Source organism: Sinohyriopsis cumingii, chromosome 18, assembly GCF_028554795.1.
Source record: "Sinohyriopsis cumingii isolate HCF-2022 chromosome 18, ASM2855479v2, whole genome shotgun sequence".
NCBI classification, from domain to species: Eukaryota; Metazoa; Mollusca; class Bivalvia; order Unionida; family Unionidae; genus Sinohyriopsis; species Sinohyriopsis cumingii.
In genome coordinates this window covers 56980740-57006577 of record NC_142978.1, presented here as the reverse complement: position 1 = coordinate 57006577, position 25838 = coordinate 56980740, and the positions used below count along the sequence as shown (strand labels likewise).

The 25838-nt window shown below is 35.6% G+C and overlaps 1 protein-coding gene across 1 annotated transcript; it reads left to right on the top strand.

The window, feature by feature from the left end:
• Positions 1-126: 126 nt before the first annotated feature.
• LOC149776712 (uncharacterized) lies at positions 127-24804 on the top strand. The gene is made up of 8 exons (XM_089941343.1): positions 127-1288; positions 2427-2519; positions 3561-4802; positions 5937-6029; positions 7152-7714; positions 9892-10048; positions 14344-14520; positions 23633-24804. The coding sequence occupies exons 1-8, from the start codon at positions 145-147 to the stop codon at positions 24802-24804; spliced, it is 4641 nt and encodes a 1546-aa protein (XP_089797469.1). The 5' UTR covers positions 127-144.
• Positions 24805-25838: the final 1034 nt, after the last annotated feature.

Genomic DNA, 25838 nt, shown 5'->3' with positions numbered 1-25838 from the left:
TGGTATAGAAAGGGAATGTGTTCTTCCTTGTCTTCCTTGTAAACTTAAGCTTTGCTTGTTATAAGTTGTTTTATTTGTTTCTCATTTGATGGAAGACAAAAATTTAAAAGATGGATATGTTTGTTTTCAGGAACGACAACAGAAATGTATACACCCACATCATCACCACCAACAACTACATACATACAGACAACCACCGTAGCACCAACCACCACCACAGCACCAACTACCACAGTACCTACAACTACTACAGCAGCAACAACAACATCTGCCCCGACTACGACTACACCCATACAAACAACTACTTTACCACCAACAACTACCACAAAAGCAACGACTACCACAGGTGTAACGACAACTGTTGCACCCACAACAACTACATATGTACCAACAACAACATTCCAACCAACCACTACAGGAGTAACAACAACAGTTGCTCCAACTACGAGTACACTAGTGCCAACAACTACTCCTGCACCAACTAGTACCACAGCACCACCAACAACAACTGCCCCAACCACGACTACAAAAGTGTCAACAACTACTGAAGCACCAACAACTACCATAATACCACCAACTACCACTGCAGGAACAACAACATCTGCACCAACAACCACCACATTAGCACCAACCACTACTGCAGCCACAACTACAGTTGCTCCAACTACCACTTCACCAGTGGAAACAACTACCACAGCACCAACAACATCTGCACCATCTACAACTACACAAGTGCCAACAACTACTTCAGCATCAACTACCACAATACCAACAACTACCACAGCAGCAACGACAACATCTGCCCCAACTACAACTACACCCATACAAACAACTACTTTAGCACCAACAACTTCCACAAAAGCAACGACTACCACAGGTGTAACGACAACTGTTGCACCCACAACAACAACATCTGTACCAACAACAACATTCCAACCAACCACTACTGGAGTAACAACAACAGTTGCTCCAACTACCACTACACCAGTGCCAACAACTACTTCGGCACCAACGAGTACCACAGCACCACCAACAACAACTGTCCCAACTACGACTACAAAAGTGCCCACAACTACTGCAGCACCAACGACTACTACAATACCAACAACTACCACTGCAGGAACGACAACATCTGCACCAACAACAACTACATTCATACATACAACAACAGTAGCACCAACCACAACTGCAGCAACAACAACAGTTGTTCCAACTACCACTACACCAGTGCAAACAACTACTACAGCTCCTCCAACAACTACAGGTACTCTTTTCTCTAAATGTCACAGTTACTATAATTAATTTAGGAATGTATATGTGTTGTTTTTACTGCAGCCAATATGTGTGCTTAGCATTATAGGAATCCTCTTAATTCCATCTGTCCATCCATCCCACCATCTATTCACCTGGTACAGTACCTCATTGATGAAACTGTATTTTGTGGATTGTGATGAAACTTTGTAAATATTTTTGGTCTTGATCTGAAGACTTATATATTGACAAATTATTATGCTCATGTAATTGTGCAAGAGTTTTGTACAAGCTTGTCTGCATCCTGTCTTTTTGAATTTTGTATTTGCATATTTTAAGACATAAGTCAGTTGATTGCCATGTAATTTAGGATCTGTTATGACCATCATCATCAGATAAACATAGCATCACATCACTGTTCCCCCTATTAGTTTTCCCTTGAAACAAAGAACTAAATCTCACCGACATTGGCAGTATATGGGATTGCTTTTGCATTATTAGTTCAATATAATAAATTATGTTATACAACTGCAGTGCCTGACATGCCAGATTCCAATGCTTTTGGATGCATATGCCCATACACTAGACATTGAGCCCAGGATTGTAATGCAAAATCCATCACATCTTTGATGCATCTTCTTGTTATGAGTACATAATGATATAAAGATAGTTGAAACACTGTTGGAAAACTTGATTGTCATTGAAAGTAGTGGGTATTTGATTTCTGATTCCTTCCCATGCACCCCATTATTGTGATTCAATTATAATAAACATCTTCCAGATAGTTACCAAAGGGGCAACATGACAAAAGTGACTGAAGTTGCACCCATTTATTCAGGAGAGCAAGGATGATATATATAGGCTTGTGGACAAACACATGACAGTTGTCATAATAACCCTGAAATGTATCAACAAATATGGTGATAATTATGCAGTTTGTAATTGATGAAATGGAATTTGAATGCTTTTGTTGAGTTGGGGGTGAAGAATAGTTCTAAATATTTCACAATTGGCATTAGCTGTCCTGATAAAGGAAGTGGTCGATAAGTAATCAGACCCTTTTTCAACTTGAAGGTCCAATTTTGATTGTGCATGATTCCCAAAAATTAGTTTATAATTGTTTAAGCCATTTGTAGATGAAAACATGCCTTAGTCTTTCATTCTTTGTTATACAGTCACTGGGCCAGGCACCACTACAACTGGGACAACTGGAGTACCTCCAACAACAACTTCACCTGGAACATCTACAAACACAACACCAACACCAGGTACTAGGTCTACTAAAATTGCATTTAATTAGTTTGTTTATTCCTATAAATTTATCATTCTTATACAGGATATCATTCTGAAATAGTCCTTCAAACTTTAATTTAGATGGTTCAGGTATTATTCTGCTGTGATATGATTCTTCCATGAAGGTTCAAAACATATGAAATTGTAGCAAGAATGGTGATAATTCTGCATACTGACTTTGCACAGCAGGTTAACACGAGATGTTGTATAATTAAATTATGTGCTCTGGGAACATTACATGAATGTAGAACTTACTCATGTAATGGATGCATAGAGGCCATTGCTGTTGGCTCTCAAAACTGTCAAGGTATTTGTTTGTGACTTATCAATTTGTAGCATGCCCACACTACATAGAAACCCCATTGATAATGCCATGCCAATCAAAGTAGTGATGCTTCGTCTCCAATACTGTTTTTGTCTCCCAAATAGTGAAGTTTGTCAGAGATAAAGAAATAGGTTCTATCTATCCAGCAGTCTATCTGTCTCTCAAACAATCTTTCCTTCATATTTGACAAGGTATAATTCTAGAAACTATTAGATATACATGTAGTTTGTTGATCCTATTTATGCACATTTCACCAGCTTCAATATATTGTCTGTAGTATACCTGCCCAGGATTCCATCCATGATCTTCATGTTTCCAGTTCTAGGTCAAAACATGAAAAGTGCCTTGTTATCAGATTGAAACTATATATATTTGATTGGTATTAGAGATACATCTTTGACTATTGAGCTTAATTTAAAGTTCAAATATGCTTTATGATTTTGTCTGTTAATCTATTATTCACACTTGTTTCCAGAGCAATATTTGTGATGTCTATCAATTGAATGTTTATCAGGAAAATATAACTACTACATATGCAATCTTTGATCCTTATGTCTACTAATCAAGACATTCGCATGGTGATGTAATTATGATGAATGCATCATCATGTTTGTTTAGTAAGCATATAGTATAGCACATAAATGGTATAGAAAGGGAATGTGTTCTTCCTTGTCTTCCTTGTAAACTTAAGCTTTGCTTGTTATAAGTTGTTTTACTTGTTTCTCATTTGATGGAAGACAAAAGTTTAAAAGATGGATATGTTTGTTTTCAGGAACGACAACAGAAATGTATACACCCACATCATCACCACCAACAACTACATACATACAGACAACCACCGTAGCACCAACCACCACCACAGCACCAACTACCACAATACCTACAACTACTACAGCAGCAACAACAACATCTGCCCCGACTACGACTACACCCATACAAACAACTACTTTACCACCAACAACTACCACAAAAGCAACGACTACCACAGGTGTAACAACAACTGTTGCACCCACAACAACTACATATGTACCAACAACAACATTCCAGCCAACCACTACAGGAGTAACAACAACAGTTGCTCCAACTACGAGTACACTAGTGCCAACAACTACTCCTGCACCAACTAGTACCACAGCACCACCAACAACAACTGCCCCAACCACGACTACAAAAGTGTCAACAACTACTGAAGCACCAACAACTACCATAATACCACCAACTACCACTGCAGGAACAACAACATCTGCACCAACAACCACCACATTAGCACCAACCACTACTGCAGCCACAACTACAGTTGCTCCAACTACCACTTCACCAGTGGAAACAACTACCACAGCACCAACAACATCTGCACCATCTACAACTACACAAGTGCCAACAACTACTTCAGCATCAACTACCACAATACCAACAACTACCACAGCAGCAACGACAACATCTGCCCCAACTACGACTACACCCATACAAACAACTACTTTAGCACCAACAACTTCCACAAAAGCAACGACTACCACAGGTGTAACGACAACTGTTGCACCCACAACAACAACATCTGTACCAACAACAACATTCCAACCAACCACTACTGGAGTAACAACAACGGTTGCTCCAACTACCACTACACCAGTGCCAACAACTACTTCGGCACCAACGAGTACCACAGCACCACCAACAACAACTGTCCCAACTACGACTACAAAAGTGCCCACAACTACTGCAGCACCAACGACTACTACAATACCAACAACTACCACTGCAGGAACGACAACATCTGCACCAACAACAACTACATTCATACATACAACAACAGTAGCACCAACCACAACTGCAGCAACAACAACAGTTGTTCCAACTACCACTACACCAGTGCAAACAACTACTACAGCTCCTCCAACAACTACAGGTACTCTTTTCTCTAAATGTCACAGTTACTATAATTAATTTAGGAATGTATATGTGTTGTTTTTACTGCAGCCAATATGTGTGCTTAGCATTATAGGAATCCTCTTAATTCCATCTGTCCATCCATCCCACCATCTATTCACCTGGTACAGTACCTCATTGATGAAACTGTATTTTGTGGATTGTAATGAAACTTTTAAATATTTTTGGTCTTGATCTGATGACTTATATATTGACAAATTATTATGCTCATGTAATTGTGCAAGAGTTTTTTACAAGCTTGTCTGCATCCTGTCTTTTTGAATTTTGTATTTGCATATTTTAAGACATAAGTCAGTTGATTGCCATGTAATTTAGGATCTGTTATGACCATCATCATCAGATAAACATAGCATCACATCACTGTTCCCCCTATTAGTTTTCCCTTGAAACGAAGAACTAAATCTCACCGACATTGGCAGTATATGGTATTGCTTTTGCATTATTAGTTCAATATAATAAATTATGTTATACAACTGCAGTGCCTGACATGCCAGATTCCAATGCTTTTGGATGCATATGCCCATACACCAGACATTGAGCCCAGGATTGTAATGCAAAATCCATCACATCTTTGATGCATCTTCTTGTTATGAGTACATAATGATATAAAGATAGTTGAAACACTGTTGGAAAACTTGATTGTCATTGAAAGTAGTGGGTATTTGATTTCTGATTCCTTCCCATGCACCCCATTATTGTGATTCAATTATAATAAACATCTTCCAGATAGTTACCAAAGGGGCAACATGACAAAAGTGACTGAAGTTGCACCCATTTATTCAGGAGAGCAAGGATGATATATATAGGCTTGTGGACAAACACATGACAGTTGTCATAATAACCCTGAAATGTATCAACAAATATGGTGCTAATTATGCAGTTTGTAATTGATGAAATGGAATTTGAATGCTTTTGTTGAGTTGGGGGTGAAGAATAGTTCTAAATATTTCACAATTGGCATTAGCTGTCCTGATAAAGGAAGTGGTCGATAAATAATCAGACCCTTTTTCAACTTGAAGGTCCAATTTTGATTGTGCATGATTCCCAAAAATTAGTTCATAATTGTTTAAGCCATTTGTAGATGAAAACATGCCTTAGTGTTTCATTCTTTGTTATACAGTCACTGGGCCAGGCACCACTACAACTGGGACAACTGGAGTACCTCCAACAACAACTTCACCTGGAACATCTACAAACACGACACCAACACCAGGTACTAGGTCTACTAAAATTACATGGAATTAGTTTGTTTATTCCTATAAATTTATCATTCTTATACAGGATATCATTCTGAAATAGTCCTTCAAACTTTAATTTAGATGGTTCAGGTATTATTCTGCTGTGATATGATTCTTCCATGAAGGTTCAAAACATATGAAATTGTAGCAAGAATGGTGATAATTCTGCATACTGACTTTGCACAGCAGGTTAACACGAGATGTTGTATAATTAAATTATGTGCTCTGGGAACATTACATGAATGTAGAACTTACTCATGTAATGGATGCATAGAGGCCATTGCTGTTGGCTCTCAAAACTGTCAAGGTATTTGTTTGTGACTTATCAATTTGTAGAATGCCTACACTACATAGAATCCCCATTGATAATGCCATGCCAATCAAAGTAGTGATGCTTGGTCTCCAATACTGTTTTTGTCTCCCAAATAGTGAAGTTCGTCAGAGATAAAGAAATAGGTTCTATCTATCCAGCAGTCTATCTGTCTGTCAAACAATCTTTCCTTCATATTTGACAAGGTATAATTCCAGAAACTATTAGATATACATGTAGTTTGTTGATCCTATTTATGCACATTTCACCAGCTTCAATATATTGTCTGTAGTTTACCTGCCCAGGATTCCATCCATTATCTTCATGTTTCCAGTTCTAGGTCAAAACATGAAAAGTGCCTTGTTATCAGATTGAAACTATATATATTTGATTGGTATTAGAGATACATCTTTGACTATTGAGCTTAATTTAAAGTTCAAATATGCTTTATGATTTTGTCTGTTAATCTATTATTCACACTTGTTTCCAGAGCAATATTTGTGATGTCTATCAATTGAATGTTTATCAGGAAAATATAACTACTACATATGCAATCTTTGATCCTTATGTCTACTAATCAAGACATTTGCATGGTGATGTAATTATGATGAATGCATCATCATGTTTGTTTAGTAAGCATATAGTATAGCACATAAATGGTATAGAAAGGGAATGTGTTCTTCCTTGTCTTCCTTGTAAACTTAAGCTTTGCTTGTTATAAGTTGTTTTACTTGTTTCTCATTTGATGGAAGACAAAAGTTTAAAAGATGGATATGTTTGTTTTCAGGAACGACAACAGAAATGTATACACCCACATCATCACCACCAACAACTACATACATACAGACAACCACCATAGCACCAACCACCACCACAGCACCAACTACCACAGTACCTACAACTACTACAGCAGCAACAACAACATCTGCCCCGACTACGACTACACCCATACAAACAACTACTTTACCACCAACAACTACCACAAAAGCAACGACTACCACAGGTGTAACGACAACTGTTGCACCCACAACAACTACATATGTACCAACAACAACATTACAGTCGACCACTACTGCCAAAGGATTTTGTTCAGAGATAAATGGAATGGACCACAAGCAATATATTCCTGATGAGAATATAAAGTTTAACAAGAATGATTCATATGTGAAGGACTATCTGCGCCCTAGAAATGGAGAACCAATTGTTGTCCCTAGTGATTCCATTGATATTATGGTTGATATAAATTGTGTTGAGGTTGGATTTGTGATGCTGGTTGACCCATCCAATGTTGACTTTTTTAGGATATTCTACATCCTTGAGGCTAACAAGGATATGGAGGTTGCCATGAAGGTATTCAAAAACATTTTTACAATGAGGTGCAAATATGCCGTTAAGTAATTTTCCATTGAGAATTAGTGATACAGTTAGTGTGATAAGACTGACCCATGTGAGGCAAGAAAATTAAGCATTCTAGCATAATGCAAAGCATTCTCAAAGCTTAGTTTAGTATGTTTTGTATGTCATAGATCATAAACTTGAACTGATTTCTTTGAATAAAAAGGTTTCTGGAAGCATGCAAATGAAAATCCTTCTTTGATTAAAATGACTGATATCACATTTTCATGACAGATTTGATTTACTTAAATGGAAAATATTTTATGCATGGATATTGTGGTTGTTACAAACTAGAAATTTAAAGACCAACAAAAATGTAATTGTTTTCTTTGTTTAAACTAGAACTATTTTATTATTCAGTGATTGCTTCCAGTACCAACACAAATGTGATTCTTCTATGTAGACACTATAATCATTTTCTAGCTAGAGGTCAGCAACCTATGGCATGCATGCCACAAGGTGGCACGTGAAGAGATTTTGTGTGACACATGACAGGCAGTGAAAAACATCGATTTTAATCGTGTTACTGTCATACTGTTGGCATGCACTCATTCATTTTGTAACTAATCAAGAAAAAGTGGCACGCTATGTAAAATAGGTTGACAACCCCTGTTCTAGCTCATTAAATTTCAATACCAACCCAAATGTCCTTGTTCTGTTTCGACACTAGCACAATTTACTAAGTCACTGAACTTCAATACGAAGAAATTTTTCATTTTCAATGTGGGCACTACGTAAATAATTTGAAAATAAATACACATTGTACACTCTTTATTGTTTTCTGGAATCTGTTAGTGGCATTTAGGGATATGTCCTACACTGGTCATGGTTACATGTCTTATACAGGTTCAGGATATATGTCTATTACTATTTAGAGATATATGTCTATTACTATTTAGGGATATATGTCTATTACTATTTAGGGATATATGTCTATTACTATTTAGGGATATATGTCTATTACTATTTAGGGATATATGTCTATTACTATTTAGGGATATATGTCTATTACTATTTAGGGATATATGTGTATTACTATTTAAGGCTATATGCCCCATACAGGTTAGGGATATATGGCCTATTCAGGTTAGGGATATATGTTCTGTACAGGTGATTGATATATGTCTTGTACAGTTTAATTTACATCATTTAAGGATATTTGCTCTATATAGGTCAGTTGACATCATTTCTGACATTTAGGGATATGTGTTCCATGCAGGTCATTTGACGTCAGTTTGTGGGATGAGTTTCTCTGCCTAATCTTTTTATGCAGTTCTTCATCTCAAAGTATTTAATGTTTGCATTTTACCTGGAATAGTTTCTCTACCTCATCTTTTTATCTAATGTTTAGAATGTATTTTATATAACCTTACTGTGATGTGTTGCTATTAACTACTCATACATAAATTCCTATAAGATAAATAAATACCATCAGGAAAATTAATTCCTTGCATAGTCATATGAATTGTTGATGATACATCCAAGCAATATGCGTCATAAAATCACATTTTAAATGGTTATCTTCCAGTTGATTTTCCTACAATTGCATGAGGATGTACTGTCCTTGAAAATCGTCGACATTTTACGGAGATGTGGTTTACATAAAAAATGTACTTTTGTCTGTTGCATAAAATTTTACAGAATTTTGCCATCAAGAATTATGTTTTATTCTTATAGTTAAAGTATGCATTAGTAACAGAAGAGTAAATGTCATGAGGTTATAATACATGCACAGTGATGAATAAGTGACTTATATAGTGTGTACATAATGGAAGAGTGAGCATGCTGTGTATCTCATCATATGCTTAATTTGTTTTCAAAACCAATTTAACCCATTAGGTTGAGTGTTCATAAAATATTAGACATACATAATGGTAAGTGTTATAAAAATTGGGATGTTCTATGTGGATTTCAGAACAAGATCAAGAAATTTACAGTTTGTATGAAAATTTATTTGCTGGAAGTTTGGCCAACAAGCAGATATATGCTTAAAATCAATGGACATATTTGGATATTATGTAAATAAAAAACTTGGCATTGTTTTTTGTTTTTGTTGTAGGGGAAATATAAAAGGTGGGCATGGGTGATCTAATTTATGACATTATCTCTGTTTTCTTGATTTTCAATTGTAGAATGGTAACAGTACGAACTTCGATTCTTCCAAAGAAGCTATGTTTCCTCAAGATGTACGTATTTGTTCACTGAGAATAGAAGTTTTTCGAAAAGTTCCAACAAGTGGTGAAAGTCTTCCAATGTCATTTGCTCTGGATATACGGGCCTGTTTTAAAAGTAAGAGACTTTATGATTCATTATATCTCTTAGTTTAAAATGTAATATAACTTAAGTGTATTGTCTTGTCCTAAAGTGTGCAAATTTATTTTGACTTGCTTGGGAATTAATGGTGGGACAAAGTAATATCTTTTCTGTTGGTGCTATCATTATTGACCTAAGTGTTTACAATATGCTTTTGATTTTTCTTCTTCTTCTGAACTGTTGTATTTAAAATCATGAAAAATGACATTCTTATATTCATCTTGGTGCAGTGTACCACAAGCAAATGTAGACATCACTGTCCTTTTTATTTTTCAGTGATTAGTTACCATTTTGGCATTTAGCCCATTTTTTTTATGCTTATTTGTACAATCATTAAACTTTATGGTCATATTCATCTTGAAGGGTACCACTCAGCGTGGCATAGGTAGGGCAAATTGAACTACTTTTCTTGCTCTTGCAACTATGCAGGGGGTTCAGTTAAGTAACTACAGAGTAGGCAAAATGCAGCATTCAGAACACTGGTTGTTAGCTTATCCCGTTATTTGTTTTGGGTCATTCTTTATCCATCATGCATGGTCCATTAAATATCAATTAATTGTTGCCACGTTAGAATCCAAATTTCTGATTTAAGTTTAATAAAACTTGGACATTAGGCTTACAGCAGCATAAGCTAAGATTAGTTCTGTAATAAACAAGGTCCACAGATCTTAAGGAAGCAGTCTTGCACTTGATTGGTGTCACATATTTGATACAGTTATTATCAGGTTTGGGATATATGCTTGTATCATCAAATTCATGGACAAATTCGGTGTTAAGCAAGATCCACACATTCTGATAAAGTGATTTTGCATTGGGTGTTTGGGTGAACTTTATCTGACTTGCATGAAACTTGGAATACAGATCTTTGAAAAATTCAATTAGTAACAACATCATCTTATAGTAATTAGGTGGTCTTGCATCTAATTTTGGATGACTCCATTTATAAGGAGTATGCATATTATACTTTTATGTTTGTAAATTATGTAAAACATCATAATAAAAAATTTGGGAGATAGTTTACATACCTGCAAATTGTGTTCTTAAAATACTTCAAAAACCTGCTTAATGATATGGTCAGCTGTAGCATAAGCCAAGTGAGTGATATCTTATTTAGACATAGAATTTCTTATTGTATCAGACACATGTACCTGACATGTGCACACCTCCTAAAGGTTGAACCTTGACCTGAGTGCATATTCTGCCATTGTTCACTGACAGTGGAACATGTTATTGTGTTTACTTCTACTCAGTGGGACATAATATCTTTTATAATAATTTTCAAAAATGTTGGTGAAGGACAACTCAGAAAATCTTCTACTGTGTGAGAGACTGCAGCGTGCTTTGACCATATGTTTAAGTATTTGATATGTGTTACTTTTGGCTTATTTTTATTTATCATTTACAGAACCTTAACATCTTGACTATCCCCTAGTACTTCATACTTCTGGTTATTTGGTCTTCCTAAAGTGATCTTTTTGGCAATACAATATATTAGCCATTTTTAGGCCAGTATGTTTAAGTGGCATCATATAGTAAGTGTTACACTGAAATGCCATTTAACTATAACAACATGCATTCATACATTGTCAGGCAAGGCCTTCATGTCGCCAACAGAACTTAAGTTTGGATTGCATTTAAATGTTGACTTAAGATTAATACAAAATTGGTTGTATTTCTTAGGTCTTGTATGGCATACATTAGGTTGCTTAGTGAAGAGGCAATTAGTTTAAAATATCTTGCTCCAGTTAAGATCATCGTACCTGACCTGGACTAATCCAGGGGATAAGATTTGAATTCAAACCAGTAACATTTTTATGAGATGCAGAAGAGCACTGAGTCCATAGGGGTTCAGTCGGATCTCTAAAGTCTGGACTAAACAGTTATGTGGGTAAGATAAAATTCAGTCTGTAAACAATTTCTTATCCTGCCTTGTCAATGTTGGTTTTGTTTAAAGTAAGGAAATCATTTAAAATTCAATGGTAAAATTGTTATTTTCTGGAAGAACTTACTATGGCAAATTTCTAAAAGGGGACAAAATATGTTGTGGCTCTCAAGGAAAATTAGACACATTGCAGAAATGTCCACTTTAAAGGTTAAATGTAAAAATATTGCATACTTTCTGTCTGAATGTTTGACACTGACAGTATGGTTTATACTATATGGTGTCAGACCTAGCAACCATTACGATTTGACAGTAAACCATACTGAAATGATCCTTAAATTATTGACTTTGGTATAAAATTGAAAATAGGAAATATGATCACATCAGTCAGATCTTGATGTTGGTTTGCCCAAGTTTAGATCCTGATTTTCATATTAAATTTAGTGGCATTATTTGGAAATGCCCAAAAGACAACAACATGTTAGTGGTTAAAGGGATAGACAGCCTATACAAAGTTCAAACACCCAGTAAAGAAGTATAGAATGGAATATTCAGATTCTTTTTAAACAAACTAGGAAAGGCAACAGTTGTTTTGTTTTTTGGAAAACATGTTTTGTTAATTTGAATATTGCTTATAGCAAGAGAAATGATTGCATTGTGTGAAATTTAACGACAATCAAGCATAGCATCAAGTTGAGTGACCTAGCTAGAAGCCAGTAAACTACATCACATTTGAAACTGCAGTTTAGGAAACTGAACTGGGCCCATTAAGGTCCATGTTGACTTCCGAAAACTTTTAGATGAAGGACTCGTTGTTTTTTGTTGCTTCAGATCACACTTCTGAACTTCTTAAATGCATTTTGTCTCATTTTGGCAATAGTTGTGCTTGAGAGTTCATTACACCTTACTGAAAATGTGTCTAACTTATGGAAAGGAAATATCTGTTACATTACTATGGATGTATTTTTGTGGTTTGCAGGTCAGTACTCTAAATATGATCAGCATGTATGTTTTAATGGTAACCTACATACTAAATTCTTGAATGAGAAACTGATAGAATGTTCTGGGGGTGTCCCTTAATAGTGTTATAAACCAGCTGCTCAGATTTAGCTCCAAATTATGCTGCCAGACTAGAATGACCAGCTGCCTGGATTTCCTCCAGCATATATCAAGGAATGAGAGAAGGCATTTGACTATTTATGATGGGGTATTATCTTAGAATTTTAGTTCAGACCACATTGCATAACTAAAATAATAAATGAATGGACCACCTGATAATGTCCATAGCATAATTCAAAATATAGTTTGATTTTATCAGCACAGAATGCTGTTCTCTCCCATTACGGATCACTGCCATCTCACCTCTGTCTGTGCCGGTTCGAGTCTCGGATTCAGCCAATGTGGGTATGTGAGAAAGCTTGCCAGTAGCTTCTCGTGGGTCGTTGGTTCTTTCCGGGGTTTTCCTGGGTTCTTCCTCCACCATTAATACTGGCCGCCATATATAGCCTATCGTGTGCTGAAAAATGGCGTTAAACCCAACAACAACAACAACAACAGAATGCTGTTGAATTTCACCATGCCTATTTGTCTATATATTGTAACCTAGTTAAATTCATTCATATCCACCTTATACAGCTGAATAGTTCATTCAATCCATTTTCTTCATGTCACTCTACTGAACACTATTTCGACTCCGAGTTAAACATTGTAGTTCTGCTTCAGATTAAATACTGTAATTCTACTACAAACTGAACAATCTAGTTCTACTACAAATTGAATACCATAATTCTACTCCTGACCGAGCTTACAGACTGAACTGCAGAATTGGTTGAATGACTTAAGACTAACTCATGAAATAAAATTAGTGCCTAACTGACTCCCCATGACATGGATCTAACTTTATAATTGTTTGCAATATTAATTCAGTTAGTGGGGCTTAAGCCCCACACTAATTTTTAATCCCCACCCAGTGAATTGCAGTGGAAATGAAATGAGATGCATCTGTGTTTCAATTAATATTCCCCTCTGGCAAACTGTCCATCACATTTTGTTACTTACAATTTTATAGTTGAAATATTTATGTGTCAGTTCATCCATTCATTCATATATCATTCACCCAACGTAGCATACTATGCTTATTTACTTTCTGTATATACAAAACAATCACCATATATGAAACCTTAAACCTTCTGTCTCCTAAAACATAATTCTCCAGGAAAGAAAGACTGATGGCTTTATCTTTGTTTGTTATATATTTGAAAAGTAGAACACAAAAATGGCTGAGAGAAAGTAGTTATTTTCAATTGTAATCTCTAGCTTTGCTTCAGACATGTTCTCTTACATGTTTCTGATTGGGAAATATATTTACAGAAAATCTATTTATTTTCAGACATGACAACACCAGCACCAACCACCACTACAAAACAACAAACAACTACACTATCAGCAACGACAAGGACCACACAAACAACTACCACAGCACCAACATCAACTGCATCAACAACAACTACAGAGGTGCCAACAACTGCTACCACACTAACAACAACGTTTGCCCCTACAACTTCAGGTAACACTGTGACTTTAACTCAAGGTCACTGAGTAATGAAGTTTTACATTTGTATCACCTCCACTTCTATAAGGGTAGTGATATATAGCAATTCTCATGTATCCGTCACTCGATCCATCCATCCTTCCATTCAGCACACTATTTTGTGGGTGTAACAAGTACTGCTTTATTTGAGCTCCACTGGTCGTTAGGGCACATAATTTATTTTATGGTCCTGCATCTGTCCACAGTTTGTTTACTACTCTGTTTTTCATATGTTTAATCTGATTTCAAACATGGACTATTGGTCATTTAGCTGATCAGATTTTGATCAAACTTGGAACATGGTCAACCTATCAACTGTATCTACCCTTGGAAAAAAATGCCTTGTTGGTGTAACTAGTACTGCAGTATTTGAGCTTCCCTGGTCGTTAGGCCACATAATGTATTGTATGGTCCTGTATCTCTCCACAGTTTGTTTACTACTCTGTTTTTCATATTTTTAATCTGATTTCAATCAGACATGGAATATTGGTCATATATCTGATCGAATTTTGATCAAACTTGGAACATGATCAACCTATCAGTTGTATCTACCCAAGATAGAAAACAATAAACACAGGTTCACCTTTCAGAAATGGTTTCTGCATACTGTGCACTGATTATAATTATACTTATTGTTATTATTATCAGGGCGTTTATGTGCATTATTCAACAAAATCTTAAAACATGCATATATATTGTTCTCTCCCAAATGTATGTTCCACACAAAATCATTCTATTGTGCTCACTTTTATCTACAACATTGATCTGAAAAAGAGGAAATGTATTCTCTTAAAGCAGTTAAAGAAAACAGGTATTAGGAAAGTTCGTCAAACATCTCTGGAACTAAGAAATAAATATAGAGAGCGGTCCGTAGAAATAGAACTAAAACATTGGATCAAGCACTGCACAACAAACCAAGTAATTCGTTTGAGGACACTAAATATTTGTGGAATCTTGGAAAGTACCTTGCATAATAATTCGACAGGAATATGAAATTTGAAATTGGTCAAGTATTTTAAAAGTGTACTGACTCCATCTAAAGATGAATTAGACCCAGACTTTGTACTATTTGATAGAAATAATATGGAAACTCATGGCAGTAAAATATGTGATATATGCAATGATGGTTACACAAATCACATTCTCAACTCAAATAACTGAGAATGAAGTATTAAAGTCAATACATTTGTATAAAAGTCACATGCTGAGGGACCGCTTTAGTGTCTTCAGGTGCTGGAGGTTGCAAGTTGAAACCCTAGCCAGTCATACCAAAGACTTATACAAATGGTACTCACAGCTGCTTCACTAGGTGCTCAGCATTGAGAGGTTGGTTGTCCTAGTGTCAGGATAATGTGAATGGGTGGGACATCATGCGGCATAATGCCCCAGTGCTAGACATGACTATAAAACTGCCACACTGCTGACATCATAGCAATATGACTGAAAAATTGTTAATGCTACATCAAAACTCCAAATCACACACACACACACAGACACACACACACAGGTTTTGGAGAGAATGTTTCAAACATACCAGACGAAGAGGGGTTACCATGGAGGAGAATGTTTCACATATAACAAAAATATAGTACATCTTTGATGCCTCTTAAATGTGATTTTCTAGAATTGTTTCTTTCTTAATAGCAAGATAGAGTATTACTATACCGCTTTTAAGAAGGGAAACCCATGTAATTTGAACTATTATAGAGAAATGGCTCTACTAGATACTTGCAGCTAATTATTTATTACACTTTTAAATCAAGGATTTGATACTTGAGGCAACAATTATAGTAAGATACATGAAGAAAAGGTGGGATTCTGGGCAGGATATTCAACATCAGATAACAGTTTTGCACTGTAATCTTGAATATGGTAATGTCTTTAAATAAACTGGAAGAGTCTGTTGCTTATAAGTTGATTTTAAAACGACACTAAATTCATTGGATATTGGGAGGCTATGATAAGCATTATTAGGAAATAGTGGGCAGTCATGGATACTGGCAATGTTAAGAAATATATTTATGGATTACTTCATTTTGTATAGAAAATATGAATGAGTTTTTCTAAATAATACTACACGACCTTTGAGAGTGAAGTATTTTTAGTAAAAACGAGCTTATATTTTCCCATACAAATGCAGTAAGCTTTTTATTATATGCTCATTTTGTTTTACTACATAACACTTTATAATAAAATATAAAGGTCAAGAAACAATGGTTTTATTTCCAAAATAAATTTACAATCATAGATTCATCAATAGACAATAAAGGGTATTCATGTGCACATAGCACTGCCAAATGATCTTTGAAATTCATAGCTTACCATGCACTCAATCGCTCATGTAAAAAAAGAAATCTCATTTTGCTCTATCCAAAATTGAAATTTAAAGTCAATATTATGAATGACTGTACCATTGAACAAAGTTCCTAGTTGGTAAGGAATGGAGGGATTTAGTTTTTCTGTCAATCTAGCCAGATTCCGATTATCTAGTTTTGGATTTTTTTCTGCATAACGTACATGTTGCTTGAGGGACTGGCATTGACAAGAAGCTGCATAACTGTTTCTATTCTGTCTTTGATAGTTTGGAATAATAAGCTGGAAAAATGTGAAAGTCTTTAAATTTAAATTCTCACAAAGATACTGGATTAAACATTGTCATTTAGTTAACAACAGATTCTTTTCATTTTGGAGTGCAGTAAATTCTTTTTTGGAATGTGATTTCAGTTTCTAATGTATTCTAGGCTATAGGCCTGGCTATATATGCATATTACAGTTCATTTCCATGCTGTGGGTCATTATTTGGAAACTACATACTTCTTATTAGCAGAAATAGCCCACAAAGTACATTTTGAGTAGATTCAAGATGCAGAAAGGCAAGTAGGCAATCTATTCTCATTATTATTACCAGCTACAGAAGACATATTTTTATTCTCAGTCACTTTTGTGATTTTTGTTGGAGGAATCCCAGCTTTCGACAGGGTTGTCACAGTAGTCTTCTTTACTGAATGTTTAATGATTCTCCAGTGGATATCAGCCCATTCTGTGCCATGTTTCATCAGATAACCCAGTTGATTAACCCCCATTGTTATTTTTAAATATTATGTCGAGTAAAGCATATTTTTATTTAAATTTTTTCCAATGTACACTTTTAATTTTCAGGGTTTCTTTTTTTAAAATATTTCCTTTCACTTTGTTAAAAATCACTTTCTTTCTTGTATTTTTAACATTCAGCAATGCATTTGATTGTGGACATTGTTTGGTATGTGCATAGTACACAGTTATTACTGATTTTTCCCATCCTTTTTTGTGTACATTCTTGTTCATTTTTGGTCATTCATTATATTGTCTGAAAATGTGACTGTTGTTTTTTATGTTTATATTTTATGTGCAATATGGACATTAACCGAATCTTTGCAAATATGATTACCATATTTAGGAAGCTTCTATCAGTTTCTGAATTGGAATTGGTGTCAAAATAAAAGGCTCTGTAGTCATCCGTCATTTCCAAAGGTCTTCATTTTGAATATTGCATGTAAAGATGAACTGGGTCTCACTCCTGTGCTGTACTGATGGAAAAGATTTGAGATATTGCTGATCTGTAGTCATCCCTCGCAGTCAAAGGTTTTGATATCTCTGTCATCATATTAAGATATTGGGTACTGGTGGAACCTGTGAAAACTGATACCGGTACATCTACAAACCTTAATTTTTTGTGCTCGTCTTGGACTCTAAATATAGAACATTTTCACCAAAAAGTAGAACATGGAAAATTGCAAAGAAGATAGCTTAGAGAGCCCATTTCACCAGCTGAATATAGAGCTTCATTATCATCGTGGCTTATGCCTGCTTTCCTTGCAAAACCAGCCTTCATCAGTTGCATTTTTTAAACTTAATCTTTGATTGTACTCGGAAATGGGCAATCTCTAAGAGGGACAGCATTAATATGCCTTTCTATGTGGTCTCTTATAGAATCTAAAGAGCATGGCTCATACTCCGAACCATTCACCATTTGCTTTTAAATCTTCATAAACATATTGGCTAAATACTTTTAAATGATCTGGAGTGATATTTTCAATGTAGCATATCTCACGTTTGTTTTCATACAGCCATTGCTTGACATTTCTGATATCATGTTCTGTGCTTGCTTCATTGAATGTTTCTTTTATGATTCCATGAATTCATCCACATTGTCAGCTTTAGCATCTCTACTTTCAGATGGCTCAAAAGGTTGGTTTACTTCATCCATAAACAAATGCTGCCATCAGCGTCCATTGTTTGTTTACACTAGAATGTATTTCCTAAAAGACAAAATTTTAGGCACATATGTCATGCACGTGTGTGTAAATTAAATGCAAGGTGTTTGCTATTGTAAAATACTGCACAATTCTGACAATGTGAAGTTAACAGAGACATAACTGGGCATATAAAAAACCAGATATTAAATCAAAACTATGGACATTTTTAAGATCAGTTGAGTAAATATTTTGAAGTAAATTTAGAATGAGACAAGGCTGTATATTAGGCCTCTCCTTTTGTCCTTGTTTCTGGATGATTTATTGCCAATTATAAATGAAAGTGGTGGAACTAGAATCTTTATTGAAAGTGAATTAGAAAATATGATTGTGTTACTTTATGCTGATGACTTGTGTATTTTTGGTGATACTGTTTTTAATTACAAAGTCATAAATGTGAACCTTCCTGATGGGAGGATTTCCTCCTGAGGGTTGACCCATGTCCCTAATGTCACCGAATAAAATTATGTTTTCTTGCATTTTTCCACATCATGCCTCTAGTGTAGCATATTGTAGTAATATTGCCTGACTGAGAATTGGCTTAAGCAGGGCAAGATGATTTCGTTGCTAATTTTAAGCATCATAGAAGATTAAAATCCATTTGATTATCTCAGCATAGTCAACTTCAAGTGTCAGCATGGATTACATATGTAATCAGAAGTAATGCTGACAATATTAAAAACTGATTATCATTAGACTACTGAAGAGCTCAATGAGTTGGTTTTTTCTTCAGTGTTTAAAGTTTGTTGAGATGTGCGTTTTCTCTCAGTGCTGAAACTCTAAACTCTAAACAACTGAACTATTACACAAAATTCAATGATGGATGGAAACTGGATACTGATTGATAGGCATCAAGCTCAAGAAACATGAATATGCATCCTGTTCTTCCTGTACAACAGACTGTAAAATCTGCTACCATGGCAAGAATGACATATTTAACATGCAGCATATTAAAACACATCAAATGCATGAACAAAATATGCCATTACTGAAATTTGCATTCAAAGAAGTTGCATCAACTCTCGATAAAAGTATATGTGCATATACATTCTTTGCCTACCATATATCTGTACATACTCCCCAGTCTGTGTGATCATACCATTTCTGAGATCATGTCAAAATAATGTTTCCTGAATTGGAAATCACACAGAAGTTCTCTTTCAAACATACTACAACTACTCATATAAAGACCCATGTTTTGGGTCCACATTGGAATCAAAAAATTAAGATCATGTTTCACAATGACAAAATCAACATTCACATTGAAAATCTTTCCTCATTTGAGATCATAGCTCTGGACTAAACAAATGTTTGCAAATCTCATGATTTGCCGTAAGCTGACTTATCTGTTCTGCCATGTGTATGCCAAGAATAGTGCACTGGATGTCGTTTGAGTCAGATATAGTCTTACTGTTCAAAATGGGTAAGATGGGGACCCCGAGTGGCCAAGTGGTCTAAAGCGCTCTCCATTACGGATCACTACCATCTCACCTCTGTCTGCATGGGTTCGAGACTCGGATTTGGCTAATGTGGGTATGTGAGAAAGCTTGCCAGTAGCTTCTCATGGGTTGGTGGTTTTTCTGGGGTTTTGCTGTGTTCTTCATCCACCTTAATACTGGCCACTATGTATAGCCTATTGTATGCTGAAAAATGGTGTTAAATCCTACAACAACAACAATAAAATGGATAAGACAAATTTCATTATGTTTAGAAACATGTGAATACAACAACAGAAAATTTGTAGAGACGTTCCTTTAACATTTATGTAAATGTTCGAATCTCTTGGAAGACCATCGTTATGAATGTGAACATTATAAGATGTATATTGATTATTTTTAGCTGTATAAAATATTGGTGTAAATTGCTGCATATTTCTAGCTTTAGATACCTCAGGGAACATTACCTGATATTAAAGGCACTTAATGCATTGTAACTTGCAAGAGTGGTACTAAGATGTCAACCCCTGAAACAGTAAACAGTTAAAAGAATTATAACAAGTCTCACAGAATATGACAAAATACTTACTGTTGTTGTAAACACCTAAATCACATGGTTGTACACTATTTTGATTAAGACGACCAAAACATAAGGGTTGAAAAGTACATGTAGATTGTATTATCGATTTGACAGTGATGAAAGTGAAGATAAATTTCACTTTTAAATAAATGTCAGAATTACTTAGAAGTTAGATTGTAGCTTTTACCAAAGTATTACTGTAAATAACTATCTTATGAAATATTTTGCAATATACATTGTAAGATAGATATATATGGTTCATTGTATTAATTTGTACCTGGGCCAGCGACCTTGTACAACAGCAAACAAAGTTATTTGTATATGTTATTCTCTCCCAAATTTATCTCCCAGACAAGATCACTTTATACTGCTCTTGTATATTAAATCAACACTGATTAAAGTTGGTCGTGTGCACCATGAGAAGACACTAATGGCAGTAGTACTGATGGACACTTAATATGTGACTATAAAAGAGATGACTGACTATTAAATTTGGCATGGAAACAGCTGTTCACACATCGACAATAATATCTGGAATAGCCAGCTGTTCAACTAAGTTTGCCAAGATCAAAACACAATTATCTTATACGAGATTCATCTGATAATTAGGAAATCAAACTGAACCCGATATGACTATTCTGTATGACACAAAAAGAATCAACAACTACATACATACATACATACATACATACAACTACAGTAGTACCAACCACAACTGCACCAACAACAAAGGTTGTTCCAACTACTACTACGCCAGTGCAAACAACTAATACTGCTCCTCCAATAACTACAGGACCTGGTACTCCTTTCTCTAAATGTCACTGTTACTATAACTAATTAAGGAATGCATATGTGTTGTTCCTACTGCAGACAATATGTATGCTTAGCTTTTTAGGATTCCTCATATTTCCATCTCCCCATCCATCCAACCATGTATGCACCTAATACAGTACCTCATATGATGAAACTGTATTTTGCAACTTTTGATGAAAATTTGTAAATATTTTGCTCTCCATTTGAAGACTTGGGATCTGTTATGACTATCAGAATCAGATGCACATATCCTCATGTCAATCTTCCCAATTATCAGTTTTCCCTTGAAAAGAACTAAATATCACAGACATTGGCAGTATATAGTATTGCTACTGCATTATTATATCAGTATAATCAATTATGTTATACAACTGCAGGGCCTGACATCCCAGATTCCAATCATTTTGAATGCATACACCCAAACACCAGACATTGAGGCTGGGATTGTAATGCAAAATTCGTCACATCTTTGATGCATCTTTTTATTAAGCTACATCATGATATAAAGATAGTTGAAACACTGTTGGAAAAATTGATGTCATTGAAAGTTGTGAGCATTTGATCTTTTATCACCTTCCATGCAACCCATTTATGTGATGCAAAGATGATAAATCTCTTCCACATAGTTATCAAAGAGGCAACATCACAAAATTGATGCATCTTCTTTTTATGATTATATAATTATAAAAAGATAGTTGAAATACTGTTGGAAAAATTGATAATCATTGAATGTTGTGTGCATTTGATCTATGATTCCTTCCCATGCACCCCATTATTGTGATTTGTTGATAATAAACGTCTTCCACATAGTTACCAATGGGGCAACATGACAAAAGTGACTGATGTTGCACCCATAGCGCTATTAAAATTGCATGGAATTAGTTTGTTTATTCCTATAAATGTATCATTCTTCTACAGGATAACATTCTCAAATAGTCCTTCAAACTTTAATTTAGATGGTTCAGGTATTATTCTGTTGTGATATGATTCTTCCATGAAGGTTCAAAACATATGAAATTGTAGCAAGAATGGTGATAATTCTGCATACTCACTTTGCACAGCAGGTTAACACGAGATGTTATATAATTAAATTATGTACTCTGGGAGCATTACATGAATGTAGAACTTACTCGTGTAATGGATGCATAGAGGCCATTGCTGTTGGCTCTCAAAACTGTCAAGGTATTTGTTTGTGACTTATCAATTTGTAGAATGCCTACACTACATAGAAACCCCATTGATAATGCCAATCAAAGTAGTGATGCTTGGTCTCCAATACTGTTTTTGTCTCCCAAATAGTGAAGTTCGTCAGAGATAAAGAAATAGGTTCTATCTATCCAGCAGTCTATCTGTCTCTCAAACAATCTTTCCTTCATATTTGACAAGGTATGATTCCAGAAACTATTAGATATACATGTAGTTTGTTGATCCTATTTATGCACATTTCACCAGCTTCAATATATTGTCTGTAGTATACCTGTCCAGGATTCCATCCATGATCTTCATGTTTCCAGTTCTAGGTCAAAACATGAAAAGTGCCTTGTTATCAGATTGAAACTATATATATTTGATTGGTATTAGAGATACATCTTTGACTATTGAGCTTAATTTAAAGTTCAAATATGCTTTATGATTTTGTCTGTTAATCTATTATTCACACTTGTTTCCAGAGCAATATTTGTGATGTCTATCAATTGAATGTTTATCAGGAAAATATAACTACTACATATGCAATCTTTGATCCTTATGTCTACTAATCAAGACATTTGCATGGTGATGTAATTATGATGAATGCATCATCATGTTTGTTTAGTAAGCATATAGTATAGCACATAAATGGTATAGAAAGGGAATGTGTTCTTCCTTGTCTTCCTTGTAAACTTAAGCTTTGCTTGTTATAAGTTGTTTTACTTGTTTCTCATTTGATGGAAGACAAAAGTTTAAAAGATGGATATGTTTGTTTTCAGGAACGACAACAGAAATGTATACACCCACATCATCACCACCAACAACTACATACATACAGACAACCACCGTAGCACCAACCACCACCACAGCACCAACTACCACAATACCTACAACTACCACAGCAGCAACAACAACATCTGCCCCGACTACGACTACACCCATACAAACAACTACTTTAGCACCAACAACTACCACAAAAGCAACGACTACCACAGGTGTAACGACAACTGTTGCACCCACAACAACTACATATGTACCAACAACAACATTCCAACCAACCACTACAGGAGTAACAACAACAGTTGCTCCAACTACGAGTACACTAGTGCCAACAACTACTCCTGCACCAACTAGTACCACAGCACCACCAACAACAACTGCCCCAACCACGACTACAAAAGTGTCAACAACTACTGAAGCACCAACAACTACCATAATACCACCAACTACCACTGCAGGAACAACAACATCTGCACCAACAACCACCACATTAGCACCAACCACTACTGCAGCCACAACTACAGTTGCTCCAACTACCACTACACCAGTGGAAACAACAACCACAGCACCAACAACATCTGTACCATCTACAACTACACAAGTGCCAACAACTACTTCAGCATCAACTACCACAATACCAACAACTACCACAGCAGCAACGACAACATCTGCCCCAACTACGACTACACCCATACAAACAACTACTTTAGCACCAACAACTACCACAAAAGCAACGACTACCACAGGTGTAACGACAACTGTTGCACCCACAACAACAACATCTGTACCAACAACAACATTCCAACCAACCACTACTGGAGTAACAACAACGGTTGCTCCAACTACCACTACACCAGTGCCAACAACTACTTCAGCACCAACGAGTACCACAGCACCACCAACAACAACTGTCCCAACTACGACTACAAAAGTGCCCACAACTACTGCAGCACCAACGACTACCACAATACCAACAACTACCACTGCAGGAACGACAACATCTGCACCAACAACAACTACATTCATACATACAACAACAGTAGCACCAACCACAACTGCAGCAACAACAACAGTTGTTCCAACTACCACTACACCAGTGCAAACAACTACTACAGCTCCTCCAACAACTACAGGTACTCTTTTCTCTAAATGTCACAGTTACTATAATTAATTTAGGAATGTATATGTGTTGTTTTTACTGCATCCAATATGTGTGCTTAGCATTATAGGAATCCTCTTAATTCCACCTGTCCATCCATCCCACCATCTATTCACCTGGTACAGTACCTCATTGATGAAACTGTATTTTGTGGATTGTGATGAAACTTTGTAAATATTTTTGGTCTTGATCTGAAGACTTATGTGTTGACAAATTATTATGCTCATGTAATTGTGCAAGAGTTTTTTACAGGCTTGTCTGCATCCTGTCTTTTTGAATTTTGTATTTGCATATTTTAAGACATAAGTCAGTTGATTGCCATGAAATTTAGGATCTGTTATGACCATAATCATCAGATAAACATAGCATCACATCACTGTTCCCCCTATTAGTTTTCCCTTGAAACGAAGAACTAAATCTCACTGACATTAGCAGTATATGGTATTGCTTTTGCATTATTAATTCAATATAATAAATTATGTTATCCAACTGCAGTGCCTGACATGCCAGATTCTAATGCTTTTGGATGCATATGCCCATACACCAGACATTGAGCCCGGGATTGTAATGCAAAATCCATCAGATCTTTGATGCATCTTCTTGTTATGAGTACATAATGATATAAAGTTAGTTGAAACACTGTTGGAAAACTTGATTGTCATTGAAAGTAGTGGGTATTTGATTTCTGATTCCTTCCCATGCAACCCATTATTGTGATTCAATTATAACAAACATCTTCCAGATAGTTACCAAAGGGGCAACATGACAAAAGTGACTGAAGTTGCACCCATTTATTCAGGACAGCAACGAAGATGTATATAGGCTTGTGGACAAACACATGACAGTTGTCATAATAACCCTGAAATGTATCAACAAATATGGTGATAATTATGCAGTTTGTAATTGATGAAATGGAATTTGAATGCTTTTGTTGAGTTGGGGGTGAAGAATAGTTCTAAATATTTCACAATTGGCATTAGCTGTCCTGATAAAGGAAGTGGTTGATAAGTAATCAGACCCTTTTTCAATTTGAAGGTCCAATTGTA

Bases quoted from the DNA above. Each gene is read 5' to 3' on its own strand.
- LOC149776712 (XM_089941343.1), top strand. From the start codon at position 145: ATGTATACACCCACATCATCACCACCAACAACTACATACATACAGACA. The intron at 7,715-9,891 runs GTATTCAAAAAC...TTTCAATTGTAG, and splicing joins ATATGGAGGTTGCCATGAAG to AATGGTAACAGTACGAACTT. The intron at 14,521-23,632 runs GTAACACTGTGA...GTTTGTTTTCAG, and splicing joins GTTTGCCCCTACAACTTCAG to GAACGACAACAGAAATGTAT.